The 22,456-nt window shown below is 40.3% G+C and overlaps 1 protein-coding gene across 1 annotated transcript; it reads right to left on the bottom strand.

Moving 5' to 3' along the window:
* Positions 1-1,794: 1,794 nt before the first annotated feature.
* LOC131541470 (uncharacterized) lies at positions 1,795-10,414 on the bottom strand. Its single transcript, XM_058777226.1, has 6 exons — positions 10,330-10,414; positions 5,485-5,655; positions 5,137-5,258; positions 4,802-5,009; positions 4,542-4,689; positions 1,795-2,775 (listed from the first exon to the last, which is right to left on the bottom strand). The coding sequence occupies exons 2-6, from the start codon at positions 5,618-5,620 to the stop codon at positions 2,739-2,741; spliced, it is 651 nt and encodes a 216-aa protein (XP_058633209.1). The 5' UTR covers positions 5,621-5,655; positions 10,330-10,414; the 3' UTR covers positions 1,795-2,738.
* Positions 10,415-22,456: the final 12,042 nt, after the last annotated feature.

Raw genomic sequence — 22,456 nt, 5'->3', positions numbered from 1 at the left:
TTCTCAGAATGATCAAAGCCCTTTTGCGTTAGGACTTGCGTTTACTTGTGTTTACTGACCTAATAAACTCTTTTGGAGTCAAGCAAAACGTCACCGGGCCACTCATCGTTTCAATCATACGCTAGATTTAATTATATCGCATGGAATTGATCTTACTGATATAGATATCGTACCTCAAAGTGATGATGTTACTGATCATTTCCTTGTATCGTGCATGCTGCATATTACCGATATTAACTATATGGCTCCGCGTTATCGTCTGGGCAGAACTATTGTTCCAGCCACCAAAGACAGATTCACAAATAACCTGCCTGATTTATCTCAACTGCTCTGTGTACCCATAAATACACGTGAACTAGACGAAATGACTAGCAACATGGGCACTATCTTCTCTAATACATTAGAAGCTGTTGCCCCCTCAATATAAAAAGGTTAGAGAAAACGTACTGCGCCATGGTACAACAGTTATACCCATTCTCTCAAGAAAGAAACTCGTAATCTTGAGCGCAAATGGAGAAAAACTAACTTGGAAGTGTTTAGAATTGCGTGGAAAAACAGTATGTCCAGCTATAGACGGGCTCTAAAAGCTGCCAGGGCAGAGCATATCCACAAACTCATAGATAATAACCAAAACAATCCAAGGTTTTTATTTAGCACAGTGGCTAGATTAACAAATAAACAGACGCCACCCGACCTAAATATTCCCTCACAGTTTAATAGTAATGACTTTATGAATTTCTTCACTGATAAAATAGATAACATTAGAAATACAATAACAAATGTAGGTTCTACACTGTCTAGTACTTCAGTTTCACAGCTCCCAAAGAAACACTGCAGTGCTTTACAACTATAGGACAGGAAGAACTAATAAACTTATCACTGCATCTAAACCAACAACATGTTTATTAGATCCTGTACCCACTAAACTACTGAAAGAGTTGTTACCCGTAGCAGAAGAACCGCTTCTCAATATTATTAACTCATCGTTATCTTTAGGTCACGTCCCAAAACCATTCAAGCTGGCGGTTATTAAGCCTCTTATTAAGAAACCACAACTAGATTCTAGTGAACTGGCAAATTACAGACCCATTTCAAATCTGCCGTTTATGTCTAAAATTTTAGAAAAAGTTGTGTCTGCTCAATTGTGCTGCTTCTTGCAAAAAAATGATCTCTATGAAGAATTTCAGTCAGGTATACGGGTATTCAAGGGCAGGCTTTAAGATGGTTTAGATCCTACCTATCCGATCGCTACCACTTTGTTTATTTAAACGGGGAGTCATCTCAACTATCACCAGTAAAGTATGGAGTACCACAAGGATCTGTCCTAGGTCCTCTGCTATTTTCAATATACATGTTGCCCCTTGGTGATATTATTAGAAAATACGGGATTAGTTTTCATTGTTATGCTGATGATACTCAACTATATATCTCAACAAGACCAGATGAAACTTCTGAACTATCTAAGCTAATAGATTGTGTTAAAATGTAAAAGATTGGATGACCAATAATTTCCTCCTATTAAATTCGGATAAGACCGAGATATTACTTATTGGACCAAAAACAGTACTCAGAATCTTTTGATTACAATTTGCAACTAGACGGATGTACTGTTACTTCCTCTACAGTCAAAAATCTGGGTGTTATATTAGACAGCAACTTGTCCTTTGAAAATCATATTTCCCATGTTACAAAAACAGCATTCTTCCATCTTAGAAACATTGCCAAGCTTGAAACATGCTACCTGTTTCAGATGCAGAAAAGCTAGTTCATGCATTCATGACCTCTAGACTGGACTATTGTAATGCACTGTTAGGTGGTTGTCCGGCATCTTCAGTAAACAAGCTACAGATAGTCCAAAATGCAGCGGCTAGAGTCCTTACCAGGTCAAGAAAATATGATCATATTACCCCAATTTTACAGTCTCTGCACTGGCTACCTATTAAGTTCCGGATCAATTACAAAATACTATTACTTGCCTATAAGGCACTAAATGGTTTATCTCCTGCGTACCTAACTAGTCTTCTACCACGCTACAATCCAACCCGCTCCCTAAGGTCGCAAAATTCTGGACTTTTGGTAGTGCCTAGGATAGCAAAGTCCACTAAAGGAGGCAGAGCTTTTTCACATTTGGCTCCCAAACTCTGGAATAGCCTTCCTGATAACGTTCGGGGTTCAGACACACTCTCTGTTTAAATCTAGATTAAAGACACATCTCTTTAGCCATGCATTCACACAATAATCTTGTACTGCATTTATATCTAATCAAATGTATATTATAATTCTTTAGATTGGGTTGAACAAATCATTTTTGCTTGAATAGAACAGCAGCTACGCTAATTACGTCTCTATCTGTTTCTCTGATTCTGCCAAGTCAAAAATCTAGAAATTACTGAAGCGTCAGTCTGGATCCAACCCTTAAAAAGATCCGGGATGACCAAACACCTGAGAAGAGATGATGGCAACCCCTCAGAGGACCACGGAGGATGCCAACCCTCAGACAACATACAGAATTACCAAGTTAAGTCTGTCATAACTTAAATATATTGGGTTTCTTCTTCACATATCTATGTGTATATATGTGTGCATGTGTGCATATGTGTATGCATGTATGTATATATGTATATATATATGTGTATAGTAGAAACTTAATTTCCTGTAAAGCTGCTTTGCAACGATTGTATCGTAAAAAGCGCTATACAAATAAACTTGAATTGAACTGAATTGTTGGTGAAAACGCTTCAGCTCTTCACTGACATCTTTATCCTCTTGGTTTTCCTAAAAAAAAAAGAAAGTAAGATTAATTTCAGTTCATTGTCAATCTCTTCTTCTTTTCTTGGTGGATACTCAAATTATGCCTCTAAATAATGATCAACATGATCCAAAAAAAACCTGTCGCTCACAATCCACTGCACGCCTGATTTGTAGATTATACTTTTTTAGCAGCTCTTTCAGTGTAACTGTTCTCCTTCAGGTCCTGTACACTTGTCTTTTTGCTGTGAGATCGCGGTGATTTCATAACAAGAATAGCTTTTATATTGTTATTAATATTTCAAGACAAACACCTGCTGAACTGAAGCAGCTTAGGTTTACTTGATTATCCACACTTGAAAACCCATGTTAAAATGTGAGTATCAAATATGATCCAACTTCAATTATTAGTGTATTTCACTGCATTATACTGTATGTTTTGACCCCAAAATAAATCTAAGCATAAATAAGCAAATATCTTCTTACTAAAACACATTATTGGGAGATACAGAGCGACAACTGAGGTTTATATTTACCTACAAGCTATCAGAATTTCATTTTAATTTCTAGCCATATAAAAATCAGCAACTGCACCAAGTTGCATATTTTTGATCCCTGGTGAGGTGCTTTTTTCCATAAATGCCTGACACTTATGTGACTGTTATTTCATATGTCAGGCTTTACAGGGAAAGTCAGCATAAAAAGCAAGAAAATGCAATTAGAAAGGAAACTGCGTAGTAAGGGCTTGCTTACATGTGCTCAAAAGTGTGCTTTAAATAAACGTCAATGACACTATCATACATTTTAACATATAACTGATGAATGAACATATTTTTAAGCATATGAATGCACTTTTTACGGAAGTGCTCTTCACAAATGTGACGTCTACAGTTAGATTCCAAAAATGAAGGACTTGTAATTAGATTATATTACATTTTAAAATACTCGTAATCAAACTACAGTTACATTTTATTGATTACACATTATTCATTGTTTATTGATTCTCCATAATTCCTCTTGTTTATCTTTTAAATGTTCTTGTCTAAAATAGCCTACAGCTTATATACAGTCAGAAAGTGGACATTTTTTGCAAAACACAACACACAATTCTCAATGCAACACACACAAATCTAACAGGAATTAATATTATGGCAAAGGTGTTTGCAAATGTTTGCTTTTGAGATGTGTTTGTGATATTTTGAATGCAGTGCTTCATTTTGCAAGAGATGCGAGGCATTTTGCATTTTGTGTGCAATTCTTGCATTTGTGTGTAAAGTTTTGAAAATGTGTGTAAGCAGCTGGAAAAAAAATACTAATAATAATACTCTCATGACTGCTAGTTGACATGTAGTTGCAAAGTTACTTACTGTTAGTAGAATGTCTAAAGTGGACTATCGAAATAAAGTGTTACTCATTTTTATATCAATATGGTACAACATTATAACATTTAAATCAATGTGATAGATGAGCTAGGTCAAAAGTAATCTAAAAGTAGTCTGATTCACAACATACAATTACCCGGTCACGGAGGTGGAAAGAGTTTGCATTAAACATTTGGTGCGTTTAAATGTACATGTGTAAATATAAATTTACACACTTGTTAAAAAAACAATATATACTGCCCTATTGTATTGTTTGTTTTTGTTTGTTTTCTCTCATTTCTTTTTGATGTAAAACATGTTTTCTTGTTTAAAAATAAAAGTAGTCTGATTATATTACCTAAAATGTGTAATGTAATGGATTACATTTGTCATGTAATTTGGAATCAGTAATGGATTACTCTTTTGAAGTACCTGCAGCGCAGTGGTTTATTGGGTGCCACCGATCCCTCGCAGCATGAAGATCCTCGTTTCAAGTTGCGTCTTTGAAAGGAGATCGTTTTGTATTCATTTGTCTTATTCTCTAGGATTTTGTCTGATCCGCTACTCCGTGACTCCTCATCTGTTATGTTTTATTAATGCAAGAGATGGATGATTAGATTTTACAGTGTCAGCAGACACAGTAACTAACCACAAAGTACAATAATACTCTCGCAAACATTCAGAAACGTTACCTTTTTTCTTATCTGAGTATTTTATTTTAAAATACGGAACCCGTTCTTTGGTGATGGTCACTTTGCCCTTTTCAACACACAGGTACGTTTTGGGTTTAGCCACTGATTCCAGACTCCTCCAGTCACCAGAAATGATTTGGCCACACCACTGAAACAAGAACTTTTCATCAAAGCTTCCTGCCGTGATCGGCTTGTCTGTGGGTAAAACCTGTGTGTGAGAGCCAGCAGACCTGATTATATAGAATCAGAAATGATCAAATAAAAGCACAAGAAAGTATTTGACACCATGTCTAACAATAAGTGGTTTCTTTGCAATTCAGTGTCTGAGACATTACCTCAACTTCGAGCTTTTCACCGTGAGTAACAACAGGGAACACCAGGGAAGACTTATTTTTCACCTCAAAGCCAAACGCCATGCACTTTCTGTTTCCATCATACGTGATATGATACACACTGACTGAATAAGACAAGACAAATCATATTGCTGGAATTAGAATTAAATCATTATGCAAACACTTTCATTAAAGGAACAGTTGAAAAACAAAACAAAACAGAACTTTACTGTACAAAACAAGAAACTACAAATGACATCAAAGTACTGTAGCCATCACATCATACAGTAATGACTGTGACACAGACAGATAACACATGAAGCATTCAGCGGGAACAGCACAGGTTCAGACCTTTTCCTGAGTTTCCAGAGTTGGATTCCTGCTTATTCTGTGTAACCAGCTGATGAGAACGTTTGGGCTTCCATATACCTTGAACGCACACAAACTTGTGTTCGATGGTCCGCAGGTGCGCTGATTTAATCTTCATTTTTGGAAAGCTTCTTTCTGGACACTAATACTGGACTGTAAAAAAAAAAAGCAAAAATTGCATTATAATGGATATCAAGTCCTGATTCGTGTTGCAAGCTGGAGTTAAGCAGAACTGTCTCCCCGACTGAGCATGACTTCTCCCAAGGTTTTTTTTTTTTTGTGTTTGTTTTTTTTCTCCATTTCTGTCATCGATGGAGTTTTGGTTCCTCGCCACTGTCGCCTTTGGCTTGCTTAGTTGGGGACGCTTCATTTCTGGCAATATTGTCGACTTGATTGCACAGATACTATTGGAAAAGACCTGAACTGAGATGGATGATAACATCACTGAATCAATGATGAACTGACTTGAACTGAAAAATTTAGTGTTTACAATCGTCCTCTTGCCCTATTGACACACTATTTTCCTTTTGACACTGTAAAGCTGCTTTGACACAATCTGTATTGTATAAAGTGCTATATAAATAAAGGTGACTTGACTTGGAGGGCTATTATCCTGTGTAGCTCCAATCATAATCAAACACACCCGCCTATAACTTTCTAGTGATCTTGAAGACATTGATTAGCTTGTTCAGGTGTGTTTGATTAGGTTTAGAGGGAAACTGTGCAGAACAATGGCCCTCCAGGATCAAAGTTACCCAGCCTTACCCTAAAGGGATATGAATCATATAGTAATGGAAATGATAAGCGATGGGAAGGAAAACTGCTATTGAAATGCTTTTGCATTTGCCTGAGAAACTTGCACTCATCCACAAAAGCACTGAAATATTGTTCTTATTGTTTCCATCACAAATGTTTTACAAGCAAACATAAAGTTTCTCTCAGAAAAGATTATGGGATCAAATGCAAAAGTATTTCATCACATCTCTCCTCACAGGCACTTTCCCCACAGCAATCCAAAAAACAAAAACGCACACTAAACACTGCACTTGTGGGAAGTTACAGACGTGTTTCTCTTCTCCCATTCATAACGAAAACACTTCATCAAGTATCATCTATTCTTTCTCAGAGTAACCAGCTGGATGACAACCAATCAGGTTTTAAAAGCAGTCACTCAACTGAGACTGCCTTGCTGATGGTCACTGAAGCGCTGCGAATTGCAAAAGCTGATTCTAAGTCATCGGTATCCAAAGCACATCAACTGTTCACAGGGGTTCCTCAGGGTTCGGTCCTTGGACCGCTCCTTTTCTCTACATACACTACATTGTTGGGAACCATAATTAATTCTTGGTTTTCTCCTGGACCCCCGTCAATAAAAGAATGGTGCAATTACTTTAGAGATATTGTTCTTATAGAAAGATCATTGGCTATCATTCATAAAGCACGAAGTTCAACTTTGGATGTTTGGGATAAAGTTATTGCTGTACTTTTGAAACCACCTGTTTTCCCTTAGGATTAGTACACAATGTAAATGGGTCTCAACAACGTTATAAATTATATTGTATTTTCTTTTGTTATATGTATCAGTTTTATTTTCTAGTTTCAAGGCTTTTGCAATTGTATATAGGTTGAATATGTTGTTTGTTTTGTATTTTTGAGTACACACAGATATGTATATATTTGCTATGTAACAAAGAAATGTGTACAATTTTGTGTTAAGTTTAATAAAATGTTGATCACAAAAAAAGGCATTTAGGTATATTTACAGACTGTTTAGTGAAGCTTAGAGGTGGCATGATTGCATTTAAATTCATAACAATGTTATGAGATTTATGTTTTAAATGCAAAGTTTTAGAAATAACCTTCCAAATGATTTAAAGAGCTGAAATGATTCTTTTAAAAATACTTAATCCCTCACTGTTCTAACTATTCTAAACGATGTCTGAATCTAGTATTCTAGTATTTATTCCCTTTTTATGATGAATCCCTTGTTGTATTCCTCATTTGTAAGTCGCTTTGGATAAAAGCTGAATCTAAATGAATGAATTTAAATGTAGGCTAAGTATTTAAATTGTGGCCTGCGGGGGCAGATTCCACACTCCAGGAAAGGTTTCTACACACAGACTGGAGTATGTTTGCTTCTCAAGCCACCAGTGGCGCTCACACAGACATTGACTCTTACACCTCCTCTGTATTGGATCATATCAATATCACCATTGACAGTGTTACAACCCAGAAACAGATCACCACATATCCAAATCAGAAGCCTTGGATGAACAAGGAAGTGCGACTCCTGTTGAAGTCACGCAACACTGCCTTCAGATCAGGAGATGCACAAGCCTACAGCACATCCAGAGCAAACCTGAAGAGGGGCATCAAAAAGGCCAAGCACTGCTACAAGCTAAAGATAGAGGGACACTTTTCCAACTCTGACCCTCGACGCATGTGGCAGGGCATTCAGGCCATCAGTGACTACAAACCCACCCACTCCACCCCCGCAGCCACTGATGTCAACTTCCTGAACGAGCTAAATTACTTTTATGCTCGCTTTGAAAGAGACAACAGAGAAACTGCCACCAAGCTCAATCCCTCAGCTGACCACCCACCAATCATACTCTCCTCCACAGATGTCTGCAAGGCACTGAGCCGGATCAGCGCACAAGGCTGCTGGACCAGACAACATCCCTGGTCGTGTTCTCAGGGCATGTGCGGAGCAGCTCGCTGGGGTTTTACAGACATTTTCAACCTGTCTCTTGCCCAAGCAGCCGTACCAACATGCTTTAAATGCACTTCCATTGTGCCAGTGCCAAAACACTCTAGTCCGAGGTGCCCTAATGACTACCGCCCTGTAGCACTCACACCCATCGTCATGAAGTGCTTTGAGCGGCTGGTCCTGGAACACCTAAAAGACTCTCTACCATCCACATTGGACTCACACCAGTTTGCCTACCGTAGCAATAGGAGCACAGAGGGCGCAGTTTCCATGGCACTGCACTCTGTGCTCACTCACCTGGACAATAAGAACACTTATGCACGTATGCTGTTTGTTGACTTCAGCTCAGCATTCAACACTGTCATCCCAACCAAGTTAATAGCCAAACTTGGAGACCTGGGCATCAATACCTCAATGTGTAACTGGATTTTGGACTTCCTGACCAACAGACCCCAGAATGTTCGATCAGGATTCACCTGCTCCACATCCATCACACTTAACACTGGTGTACCACAGGGCTGTGTGCTAAGCCCGTTTCTCTACTCCCTCTTCACCTCTGACTGCAAGCCTGTGTATGGATCTAATTCCATCGTCAAGTTTGCAGGCGACACCACGGTGATTGGCCTCATCAGTAACAACGATGAGACTGCCTATAGGGAGGAGATCCAGCACCTGGCCACATGGTGCACTGAAAATAACCTGCTCCTCAACACCACCAAAACGAAGGAGCTCATCGTGGACTTCAGGAAGGAGTCAAGAGGCACACACGACACCATCCACATCAATGGAATGGCTGTTGAGCGTGTCTCCAGTTTCAAGTTCCTGGGGATCCACATCTCGGCGGACATGTTGTGGAAAACCAACACCTCCAGCCTGGTCAAGAAGGCTCACCAGCGCCTCTTCTTTCTGAGGACACTGAGGAAGAATCAGCTCTCCTCTGCTATACTGGTGAACTTCTATCGCTGCGCAATAGAAAGCATCCTGACCAACTGTGTCACAGTATGGTATGGGAGCTGCTCTGTTGCGGAGCGCAAGGCACTGCAGCGGGTGGTGAAAACTGCCCAGCGCATCACAGGGACTCCACTACCTGCCATCGAACACATCCAGAGGAAACGCTGTCTGCATCGAGCTCGCAGCATCCTTAAGGACTCCTCTCACCCAGCCCACAGACTGTTTTCTCTCCTGCCCTCCGGCAGGCGTTTCAGGTGCCTCCGGACCAGGACCAGCAGACTAAAGAACAGTTTCTTCCCCAGAGCTGTCTCTTTACTGAACTCTACCCCCCGTTGATCCACTTCCTCATATATTATTAACTCTTCTCTCCTACCTCACATCTGCCTTATTTGCACTACTGAATGTAAATATTTATCACAGTAACAACTGTTTACTTTTGTATCTTGCACTACCATACCTAAATTGGACTATGCTCATTTGCACTGCCGACTGTTGTTACATTATCAATGCTTACATTAATATTTTGTACAGTTAATCACTTCCACTGCACTTTTACACCTTGTTTATAGTAACAGTCATCTGTATATATATTATATTGATAGTACATATCACCTGTAAATTCTGCCTATAGTAATAGCCATCTGTATATTTATTCACTATACACATTCACCTGTAAATTCTGTATATTTATTCACTATACATATTCACCTGTAAATTCTGTTTATATTAATAACCATCTTTCTATATATATTTATACATATACTCAGTACATATCCTTGTCCTGCACTTATTCAACCATTGTATATACTGCACTTGCTACTATTGCACTTCTGGTTAGACCTAAACTGCATTTCGTTGCCCTGTACCTGTACTTGTGTAATGACAATAAAGTTGAATCTAATCTAATCTAATCTAAATAGAATGCTTTACTCCAATCTAATTTTCCGCATCATTATGTCCTCTGCAGTACACCTTAGTTGTGGTAACATTTAATACATAGCCTCTCATGGTTTATTGCGTGTGTAAAAAAGTAAAAAGGGCAATAAAATACGTGTTCAATAGTTACATTCTCCTAAAGTTTGACTGTCAAAAAAAAAAAAAAAAATCTATTTAAGACAACCTGCTTCTTGTATCAACAAATGAAATATACAAATGCATGAATGTACCTGTTTTTTGAATGATCAGATGAATTCCTCGTCCTCGAGCTTCTTCGCCGAATAAAGCGTCTGTCTGCAGATCACGGAGATGTCGTGCGCATTTATAGGCAGTGTTGATGCAACATTCACACGTTTAACGGATGACGCCGCTTTACCGGAATCATTAATCCAGAGATCTGTCCCCGTATCTGCCAAGGTTTTGGGGAAAAGGAACGCCTCCAATAATAAGACAGCAGTGAGCCCTGCACTCCTCTATAATTCTACTCAGAGGTGGAAATGGCCAAAGTTCTCTGCTTGGAGATAATTACCTGTGTCATTCAAGACACACTGTGTAGGAATCCTGAAAGTGCGTATCAATAGCACGAGTTTATGTTTCGATATGGCCTACTGTTTATACGCATAAATTAACTTTGGCGTGCATATGATACGCAATGGGTAGGATTAGGGTTGTGGGGTAGATGCGTATCATATGCACGCGAAAACTGCACGCCAAATACTTGCGTATTATATGCACGCCAAAGTCAATTTTTGCGTATCAGTACCACGATTTTCTGTTTTTATTTGGCATACTATACGCATTTTCATGAGTCAATAATGTAAGCATCATTAATGACATTAATTGTGCTTAATAAAAAGCTCTGAAATAAAAAAATGTAGGAGCACCTTTTGATCAACGACAAAAATCAAACTTCCCATTATGAGGCGATATGTGACTCCTTACAGTGATTCGATGGGCTCCTCTCTAATGGCATTTTTTCCCTAACATTATTAAATGTGTGTCATCTTTTACATCAAATTCATAAACGTATAGGTCTATTATAAACTTTTTTAAAAACAGTAAATTGAATATGGCACAAACAGGAAGAATAAGTCACCAATCAGATAAAATCAGAGGGTCAACAAAATTCATCTTTGCACTACAGAGGAGCACAGAAGAACATAAAAATTGCATTTTGGCATATTTGCAAACTGTTTAATGAAGCTCAGAGGTGGCATGATTGCATTTAAATTCATAATAACAAAGTTATGAGATTAATACTTTAAATACAAAGTTCTGAATATAGAAATACCAAATGATTTAAAGAACTGTCTTCAGAAATGGAACTATAAAAGCCAGTAGGTGGAAGAAAGTCACTGTCTTTGTCGCTGAATTATTAATTCAAAATTCATTCAAATGGCTGATTCATTCAGAAACAGTGCAGGGGGGACTGTCTTTATGAATGAGTCACTGACTAGAGACCGTCCCGCAGAAATATATCATATCTGGTCCCGCTCCCGCCCGCGAAATTCATGTTTAGTCCCGCTCGCAAAAACCCGCATAAAAGTAATCTATATAGATTTTTTTTTCTGTACATGGAAGAAATTTACATGAAATGGTTCTGTAACATCTCCTAAGCTCCACAACATCCCAGCATAAACGCTCCCGATAAAATATTTGTTATTTAGGCTAAGCCTCAACATTCACAAACCACTGTTATTTTGTGATTTTGTTTTTGATTCGTGAGCACGCAATTTCAGCACTGTGGTGAGTCACCTCTGATTGGCCATTGCATTCCAGAAATCAACAGCTGAGTCTGTGATTGGCTACACTGCTCAACCCTTTAAACACGTGTTATAAATAGAAACTCTGCCTGGCTTGCACATGTTTATCATTTTAATGTTAATATTAGTTGTTCCTTTTGCTTTTGTGCAAAAGATAAATAACAATTTATATGTTTTAGATAATTTCTATTTTGCGGGAGACACACACGAGTCTCTTCCCGCCCACCAAGAGTTGTGCCGCGCCGCACCCTGTTGCGTTGGGTCCCGCGGTACTCCTGCGGGAGTGCAGGTCTCTATCACTGACTCAATAGATTTGTTCAGAAACGCTGATTTATTCATTGCATAATTTTAGTCACACTGAACAACAATTACTATATTTGCATTACTTGTAATAGGTTTAAGCCTCGTTTATACTCGCGCCTGGCTCCGCTTCGCGAGCCTCCACTGACTGCGCGCACACCTCCCCAAACGTTTAGGCGTTTATACTTGACGCGTTCGCCGTTGAGATATTCTTTGAAAGGACAGGGGGCGCACAAACGAAATCGTCCTTTAAATCCGCAGGAAGTAGAAGAGAAGTAGGAATTTTACCGGAATTACGTCAGATCATTCAAGATGGACTATTGTTTGTTGATTTAATAAAATTTTACATCAAACTTTTTGTTCACTCTTTCATTTCTGTGCATAATGCAGACACATTTCTACATATTGCAGTATAGCTAACGGTATGTGGGTTATTCGACATGTTGGAATTACAGGATGTCTTATTTCTTATTCTAACATTTCAAATTAGACCACATTATTAGAGTACAAGTTAGACAAAAATATTGCCACGTTAAGGCTCAAGTAGGTGTAACTGTTCAAATACAAGATTAATGTTATAATGTATATAAGTTGAAACCCTACAGTGTTTTGCAAATGTAACACTTCTATAAAGGTTAGGGACTGCAAAATGTACTTTGCCATAGATTAACCCATGTGATGTCTTTGTTATGTTATATAAAATGAGAAGATATAAGAACAGTTCAAAAGAGCAATCTTGATTAATATTGTTTTATTCTGAATACAATATATTACAGACACATTGTTTTGTGGTGTAGAATACTTTGCTATAGTTACAGTGCTACAGGCATTTGAATAATTATTTTAAAACTATTATAAAAATTACAAAGAAAATATAAGCTATTCATGTTGACTGCGGCGCCGCGCGAACTGTTCGCTCGAGTCAATCAGACAACAGTATTGGTCACTCAATATCAAGTTCTTGTTTATTGAACTATAAAATCAGTATCACTCATCTGTCACTCATCTCACAAACATGCTTTATAATCAATGAATCTCACATTTACAGCATGTCATAGACACAAATATCCCTTTATAATATATAGCACTAGGTTTGTATGCAGAAATTGGGTCGCCTATTGAACAGGTAAACTATAGAAATCCCTTAACCCCCCATAACAACATATTCCCCAACATATTCATAATCATTAGCCTACTTTTGCCATTGCAAGTTTTATACGTGTGCTTGAGCGCAGAATAGGCTATACGCCTATATATTAAAGGACGGTTAGTAGCCTAGGTTATTATATTAATCAATTTACGTGTGACTAGTGAAATCTTTAGTCGGGGACAGGCCTACTTGGCACAAGGAACCGATCCATTTTTAAAATAAAATGCTGACAATTCGGAAAGTGCGCCTGCTAATCACGTCAGTGGTAGGCCTCATCAGCAACAACGATGAAACGCACTACAGAGAGGAAGTGGCACAGCTGGCTGAATGGTGTGGTGCTAACAACCTGTCCCTCAATGTGAGTAAGACAAAGGAGGTTGTGATGGACTTCAGAAGGAACTCCGGTGATCACCCCCCACTGACCATTGACGGCTCGCCTGTGGAGAGAGTCAGCAGCACTAAATTCCTGGGGGTGCACATCACAGAGGATCTCACCTGGTCCACCAACACCATGTCACTCTCCAAGAAGGCACAACAGCGCCTACACTTCCTCCGCCGGCTGAAAAGAGCAAGTCTCCCTCCACCCATCCTCACCACTTTCTACAGGGGCACCATTGAGAGTGTGCTGACCAGCTGCATCACTGTCTGGTACGGGAACTGTACTGCAGCAGACTGCAAGACCCTCCAGCGGAAAGTGAACACCGCTGCAAGGATCATCGGTGCCCCTCTCCCCTCCATCCTGGATATTTTCCTCACACGATGCTCCAGCAAAGCCAATAGTATCGTGAAGGACTCCACACACCCCTCCCACAGTCTCTTCCAGCTCCTACCATCAGGAAGACGGTACCGGAGCATCAGAGCCCGCTCTGCCAGACTGCTCAACAGCTTTTTCCCACAGGCTGTGAGAGCCCTGAACTCAAATCACCCCGCCCCGACATTTTTTATATATAGTATATTTATAGTCAAATCTATCAGTAGGATAGTTGTGTATAGGTTTATATTGTTTTACGCCATTGCTGTATGCCTGTATTTATGTAGCACCGTGGTCCTGTGAGGCAATACATTTCGTTCCACTGTATGCCCCGCATGTAGCGGAATGACAATAAAGCTCAACTTGACTTGACTTGACTTGACTTGACAATTACATTTATCTAATGCACTGACACACATTCTTACAGATCACGCAAGTGTCCAAATAATTTATGTAGAACTGAGGTGGGAAAAATCAATCTTGGGTTTCTGACTGGATGTTGATAAGCATTATTTAACGTAACCTGTACAGTACTTACAGTGGTTTGTAACAATATATGGGAATTTTGTTACTTAACTTCCTGCAATTTGTATTAGAATTTGTTTATTGCAGCCTTAACACACAACGAGAACAACTGTTTAAGAGCAACTGAAGTCAGTCAACTGAATGTTTACTGTTTCTGACCAGTGACATGGAGGGAATTTGCCTTAACTGACCTTCTTCTCTGTCAGAAGATTTATGCTGGATGTGTCTTTCATCCGTTCTGACCAGCTGAATAAACAGTTTAAGGGAATGATGAGACATGGAGCCAAGAGAACCCATGCTCAGAATTTATGCTCTGCAGAACCCATCCAAGTGCGCGCGCACACACACACACACACACACACACACACACACACACACACACACACACACCAGTGAGTAGTAAACACACACACACACACACACACACACACAGCAGTGAGTAGTGAACACACACACACACACACACACACCTATTCACAAGTATTCACTGGGGCTTTCCAAAAATGAAACTAAAGTGCTCGGTTGACCGATTCTTCAGAAAAGCCTTTATTTTGAAATCCAGTCAAATCCAAGGTGAACAGATTCCAAACAGAGAACAGAGAGAGAGAGAGAGAGAGAGAGAACAGAGAGAAAGAGAGAGAGAAAGATGAAAGAGAAAGCCTGGCCCTGCTGGAACAGTACTGTGAGGAACGGGCTCTGACGGTCAACCTGGACAAAACCAGAGTCACGGTGCTCCAGAAGAAGGCCAGGTCTCAGGTCAGTCCTCGAGCTCAGCAGCAGCTGCACTTACCTGGGCCTCGAGATCTCTGCATCAGGGGGCTTCGGTCCGGCTGTGAAGGCCTTGAATGAGACGCCCGGAGGGCATTTTATGCCATCAAATCATGGTTTGGCCAATTAAAACTACCAATTAAAACATGGATCAAATTATATCACGCAATCATTAAACAAATTCTACTGTATGGGAGTGAAATTTGGGGACCAATAATACATTTTAAAAATTGGGATAAAACTTCAATAGAAAAACTACAACTAGAAATGATCAAAAACATTGTAGGGGTCCATAGAGGTCCGTCCAGTGATGCCTGCAGAGCTGAATTAGGCTTATACCCGCTGAACATTGAGATCCAGAAGAGATGTGTTCAGTTCTGGCATCACCTCCATCGATCTGATCCTGATTCAGTCCGATATAAAGCCCTCCTCGCCAATGAAACCTCAGCAGAACCTCATCCTCTGAACACGCTCGCTCTTCAGCTCGTCCATAAACCCAGCTCCTCACCGACTACAGCTACAACCCCAAAGACATTATTAAAGAAACTGACAAAACTCTGAAAGACACTCATGATGAATCTCTAAAAATACACTTTAAACTCCAATGCTACTCAACCCTAAACAGAACCACTACATTCGCCAATTATTTATTGATCAAACCATTCAAAGAAAGACGAATCCTCTCCAAATACAGATGAAGTCACCATGATTTAGAAACAGAGAGAGAAGACACAGACAAACATGGACAGAGCGAGAGCAGAGGATCTGTAGACACTGTGATCTACAGCAAACAGAGAACGAGAAACACTTTCTGCTGATGTGTCCTAAATATCACAATGTGAGGGAAACATTTCTCCCCAGATTTGAAGCATTGATTCCATCATTTACTGAACTTAGAGATACTGAGAACATGCCCTTCTTACTCGGAGAAGATGATAACACAGCTGCACTCGCTGCTAAATATGTGTTAACCATTCACAGTGTTAGATGTTAAACATGATTAACTGACTTACTTTATCTTTTCATTTATTTAGATGGATTTTATTTATTATTATTTATGTTGTTGTTATATATATATATATATATGTTAATGCTTTGGCAACATTGTGCTACACAGTCATGCTAATAAAGCTGAATTGAATTGAATTGAAATTGAGAGAGAGAGAAAGAGAGAGAGAGAGAGAGAACAGAGAGAAAGAGAGAGTGAGAGAGACAGTTCCCTCTACTAATACGCATTGAGAAACGAGCCATCAAATTTTGGAAACACCTAAAAATGAGCGACCCCAACTCTTACCATTTTAAAGCCCTTAAAAACCATGAAGTGAACCCTGAAAAAAGTCCCCTGATTCAGATGCTCCTGAAGCTGCAAACACAGACTAACACGACTAACAGCATCCAGCATCAGGACACTGAAATATTCATCCACAAAACTCGGCCCAATCAAATTATTAAAACACAAAAAGAAAATGATCTAACCTACTGGAAAGAAACAACAGAAAAGTAAACTTGAATGTTATTTGGCCCTAAACAGAGAGTACACCACTGCAGAATATCTGAGTACAGTGAAAGACTGTAAACTAAGAAGACAAATGACGAGGTACAGACTGAGCAACCATACTCTCACTATAGAGACGGACAGATATCACCAGCACTGGCTGCCCAGAGAGAGCCGCATCTGCCCACACTGTAATCATGGGGAAGTGGAGACAGAGCAACACTTCCTCACCGGCTGCACTAACTATCAACACATTACAAAGACATTTTATCCCAAATTTGAAACACTTTGCTCTGACTTCAAAATGTTAAACAAAAAAACACAACTTCAATATTTATTAGGGGAAAAACAAGATTGTATCCTACTAGCAGCAAGATACATTGATACCTGTCACAAAAAGAGGGAGGAGTCAACAAATGAGTGATGCGTCCACAAACAAACAAACACACACACACACACACAACATTGAATTTTAAATTGTTCATGGAATCCTAAAATGTTGATTTGTTCTACTTTTTAAATGTATCTACATGCATGTTTTTGTTGCATATATATCTGTTCTAGATTCAATGTAGACACTACGCTTTGGCAATACATTGTAACAATTGTCATGCCAATAAAGCACATATTGAATTGAATTGAATTGAATTGAATTGAATTGAATTGAATTGAGAGAGAGAGAGAGAACAGAGAGAAAGAGAGAGATCAAAAGCGCAGCATGATCAGACAGTCAATGCAGAGCAGCAGGTGAAGCAGCAGTAATGAACGGAAGTCTAGTAAAGAAAAGCGGTTTGAAAGGGCAGGCAGTCATTCACTGACACACTGTAATTTAACAAAAGCCATTTTCGCAAGAACAGCTTCAAAAAATATGCTAAAGCCCCTTCTGCTGAGACATGGATTCAGTGGTGTGAGGAAGCATTGTGCGTGGCATCTACAGGACTGAAGCTTTGTGATAAAGCAATGCATAATCTAGAAGAAAAACAAGTCAGTGTAGAGAACGAAGCAGGGGACGGCTCCGGACAGACACAGGCTTTGCATGAAGCAGCAGAAAGCGTGACTCGTAATCACCACAGAACCTCGGTCTCCTCATTACTCCACTCTCACATGTTTGCTATTGTTACGACCTGAGTTTCTTGTATTTGTGGTGTGTGTGTGCTTTGTCTCCTCCTTCTTTTGCTCTATTTGATTTCTGATAGGATGTCTACCTCATTATCCCTAAATACGGGCACGAGGGTAAGATGACGACTGATATCAAAATCAGCAGTACTGTCAGAGGTCGTAGACGAATGAGAATCAATAGGCACATTTAGCGGAGGAGGCGGCACAACCATCTGAGCTCTGACTGGACTTGCTGTACGCCGATCAGCCTGTGTTTCCAATTCACACTGCCTAAAACGCAAGATCTGAGTAGTATGCTCCGGATGTTTAATTTCCAGATCTAACTGCTTTAACTGAATAGCTAATTTTAGATCTCCCGAATTCACACCCCTTAATGAGTGCAACATCGGATCAGAGCCTGAAGCACTATCGTCACCACTAACCACAGCACTCACCCCAACACCAACGTTTGGCAAATTTCTTAACTTGCATTTAACAAATCGAAAAAAAAAGACTCCTATTTTGGCACATTTGAGCGAATAGCTGTTGCCTTACGCTGGCCGAGGGAAGTTTGGTCCCTCCTGATACAGTGTAAATTAACTGGAAAAGCCCAGGAAGTTTGTTCCATGTTATCTGTTGCTGATAGCTTGGAGTATGACAAATTAAAAAGTGCAGTGTTAAGAGCTTATGAATTGGTGCCAGAGGCTTATAGACAGAAATTTCGTTCACACGTTAAAGGTGCCAGTAAGGCACCATAAGTGGTGTTACTCCAGCAGAGTCGCTGATTTCGATCAACTTCGTGAGTTGATTTTGGTTAAAGATTTTAAAACTTCGTTGCCGGATCGAATTGTTGTTTATTTGAACGAAAAGAAAGTTTCGACCCTTGCTGAGGCCGCCGTGTGTGCGGATGAGTTTGCCCTAACTCATAAAAATATCTTTGTATCACGTCGTGAATCGCATCATCAATTTGCGGAGAAGAGTGCTAAAATTTTGAAACCGTTTAAACAAGTAATACCCGTTGAGACTCGTGAATGCTTCTATTGCCATGAACTTGGCCATTTAATCGCGACGTGTCCCTCTTTGAAAAAGAAAAGTAAGGTCAAGTCGACTAAGAGTGTTGGTTTCGTTCAGAAAGTTGGTGGTCATTCTGGTTCAAATATTGATGCGGCATATGATCCTTTCGTGTGTCAGGGGATGATTTCTCTTAGTGGTTTGGATGAGGATTTGGTTCCGGTAACCATGTTGCGTGACACAGGGGCTAATCAATCATTCGTACTGGCCACGACACTTCCATTTTCTGAGGAAAGTTATTGCCGTTCTGATGTTCTTATTCAAGGTATTGAATTGGGTGTGTTGAAGGTACCGTTGCATAACGTGTACATTCGATCCGGTCTAGTAACAGGCTTTGTAAAGTTGGCAGTGCGTCACAGGTTGCCTGTGAGTGGTGTTGCCTTAATTGTTGGTAATGATTTAGCTGAGGAAAGGGTACTTCCATTTCCCGAAGTTATTGAAAATCCTGTGTATGATTCTGTTACTTCCGGTGAGTTAGCATCAGAATATCCCTCGGTTTTTACTGCGTGTGTAGTTACGCGCGCTCAAGCGCGTAAGTTTGGTGATTCGATTGATCTTTCGGATACTTTCATGGCTACGGAGGATGGAGCGAAAGCTGAGAGTTCTGTTGTAAAGTCTGAACTGCCCGTTCCTAAGGCGCTGTCTATGAGTAGTGGTGCTGAAAGTGAGTTGGCTGAGTTGCCGCTGTCTGTTGAGAAGGATCTGATTTCTGTGGAACAGAAAAAAGATCCATCTTTATTGTGCTGCAGGAAAAGGGCGGTAACTTTAAAGGACATTGAATGTAAATCAGTGGGATATTTTCTGGATGGAGACGTTTTGAAGAGAAAGTGGACTCCAGCAAGGTCAGATGGTTTAGGTTGGGATACGGTTTACCAGCTCGTAGTACCTAAATGTTTACGCAACCAAGTTTTGAGCGTAGCTCATGATAATGTTGCTGGCCATTTGGGAATTACTAAAACGTATTATCGAATCTTACATTATTTCTTCTGGCCTGGCATTAAGTCTGACGTGGTGCAGTATTGCCGTTCGTGTCACGTGTGCCAGGTGGTAGGAAAGCCTAATCAAATCATCCGTCCTGCACCTCTCCAACCTATTCCTGTTTTGGGAGAGCCTTTTGCTCGGATAATCTTAGACTGCGTTGGGCCGTTACCACGAACCAGATCGGGTTATGTCTATTTGCTCACGCTCATGTGCACGACTACTCGTTATCCAGAGGCGGTACCATTGCGCTCATTAAAAGTAAAGGCTGTTGTGAAAGCGTTGGTCACGTTTTTCTCTACGTTTGGTTTTCCTCAAGTGATCCAAACGGATCAGGGAACCAATTTTATGTCTCGACTGTTTAACCAGGTATTGGCTCAACTGAAAATCACGCATGTTACATCTAGCCCGTATCATCCTGAGACTCAAGGAGCGCTTGAAAGGTTTCACCAAACTCTAAAATCTATGTTGAGTAAATACTGCGTTGAGTCAGGAAAGGATTGGGATGAAGGGCTGCCTTTACTTATGTTTGCGGTTCGTGAGACCGTTCAGGAGTCGCTGGGGCTCAGCCCGGCGGAATTGGTGTTTGGGCATACGGTGAGAGGCCCACTCAAGATGTTGAGAGAAAACTGGCTATCTGAACAGCGATCCGAGTGTAATCTGCTGAATTATGTCGGTGCTTTCCGGGAGCGGTTGCAGGATGCTTGCAAACTGGCTCAAACTGCTTTGGAGAGTACGCAGACAAAGATGAAAAAATGTTTTGACAAGACTGCTGTGGTTCGTTCATTCTCTAAGGGGGATAACGTTTTGGTTTTGTTGCCAGTTCAGGGTGATGCACTGCGAGCTAAATTCGCTGGTCCGTATGTCGTTGACAGGAAGCTGAGTGACACGAATTATGTTATTTGAACTCCTGAACGATGGAGAAAAACCCGTGTGTGTCACGTGAATATGCTGAAGCGGTATGTGAGTCGTGAGGAAGGTGGGGAGTCAAAAAGCGCTGTTATCATTCCTGTGGCTTCAGTTGTGACTGTTTCTGAGAGCAGGGTCGATGAAGATGGGTTGAGCTTGCATAGTACCCTGGTCTCGGGTGGCAGACTGAATAATTCCATGATCTTGGAGAATTTAAATTCTCATCTGGTACATTTGTCTGACCTTCAGCGCACCCATATAATTGGGCTGATCAATTCTTTTTTGGGATTGTTCTCAGATGTCCCTTCTCGTACTCAAGTTTTGAAACACGACATTGATGTGGGTGATCATCTACCCATTAAGCAAGGTGCTTACAGAGTGAACCCCGTTAAACGTAAAATCATGGAAGGTGAAGTAAAGTATCTTGTTGAGAATGGACTTGCAGTACCGAGTTCTAGTCCCTGGAGCTCACCGTGTCTGCTGGTTCCGAAGTCTGACGGCACGCAACGGTTTTGCACGGATTATAGAAAAGTAAATGCCGTGACGAAACCTGACTCGTTTCCCCTTCCACTTATGGAGGATTGCATTGATAAAGTAGGCTCCGCACGCTTCGTCACAAAATTGGATCTGTTAAAGGGGTACTGGCAAGTTCCCTTGACGGAGCGTGCAGCCGAAATATCTGCCTTTGTTACACCGGATGATTTTCTGAATTACAGGGTGATGGCGTTCGGATTGCGTAACGCTCCGGCTACCTTTCAGCGCCTGATGAATAAAGTGCTAAAGGGGGTTCATAGCTGTAAGGCTTATTTAGATGACATCGTCGTTTTTTCGAATACATGGGATGAACATCTGAAAACTTTGAGTACTGTGTTTGATCGTTTGCTAAAGGCATCTCTCACACTTAATTTGGGTAAGTGTGAGTTTGGCAAGGCGACGGTTATCTACCTGGGAAAACAGGTGGGACAGGGTCAAGTTCGACCTGTCCTTTTAAAAGTGCAAGCCATTGCCGAATTTGCAGTGCCCCGTACGAAACGTGAACTCCAAAGATTCTTAGGAATGACTGGGTATTACCGGGGATTTTGTAAAAACTTCTCAGATGTTGTGTTGCCTTTGACCAATATGCTTCGAGCGTCGCAAAATTTTGAATGGACTGTTGAATGTCAAACTGCATTCGATTCGGTCAAAACACTTTTGTGTAGCGCTCAAGTTGGATGTCGATGCGAGTGCTACTGGTGCTGGTGCTGTTCTGCTACAGGATGATGAGAATGGGGTTGAGCATCCTGTTGGATATTTTTCAAAAAAGTTTTTAAAACACCAATTAAATTACAGCACTACTGAGAAGGCGGCATTAGCCTTATTAATGGCGTTACAACACTTTGAGGTGTATATTGGCTCTAGTTCTCTTCCGGTGATCGTATTTACTGATCATAACCCATTAGTCTTCTTGTCTCGTATGAAAAACTCGAATCAACGGATCATGCGGTGGTCACTTTTTGTCCAGGATTTTTACCTGGAAATTCGTTACAAGAAAGGCAAAGATAATGTACTT

This window comes from Onychostoma macrolepis, chromosome 05 (genome assembly GCF_012432095.1).
Source record: "Onychostoma macrolepis isolate SWU-2019 chromosome 05, ASM1243209v1, whole genome shotgun sequence".
Lineage (NCBI taxonomy): Eukaryota > Metazoa > Chordata > Actinopteri > Cypriniformes > Cyprinidae > Onychostoma > Onychostoma macrolepis.
The sequence above is the reverse complement of the archived record's forward strand: the minus strand, read 5'-3'. Positions and strand labels throughout refer to the sequence as shown.

What these genes read in the sequence shown, in the direction of transcription:
- LOC131541470 (XM_058777226.1), bottom strand. Translation starts at nt 5,620, where the DNA reads ATGAAGATTAAATCAGCGCACCTGCGGACCATCGAACACAAGTTTGTG. An exon ending in CTCTGGAAACTCAGGAAAAG is followed by an intron (nt 5,259 to 5,484) that starts GTCTGAACCTGT and finishes TGTCTTATTCAG; the next exon opens with TCAGTGTGTATCATATCACG. An exon ending in AATAAACCACTGCGCTGCAG is followed by an intron (nt 2,776 to 4,541) that starts GTACTTCAAAAG and finishes TTTTTTTTTTAG; the next exon opens with GAAAACCAAGAGGATAAAGA.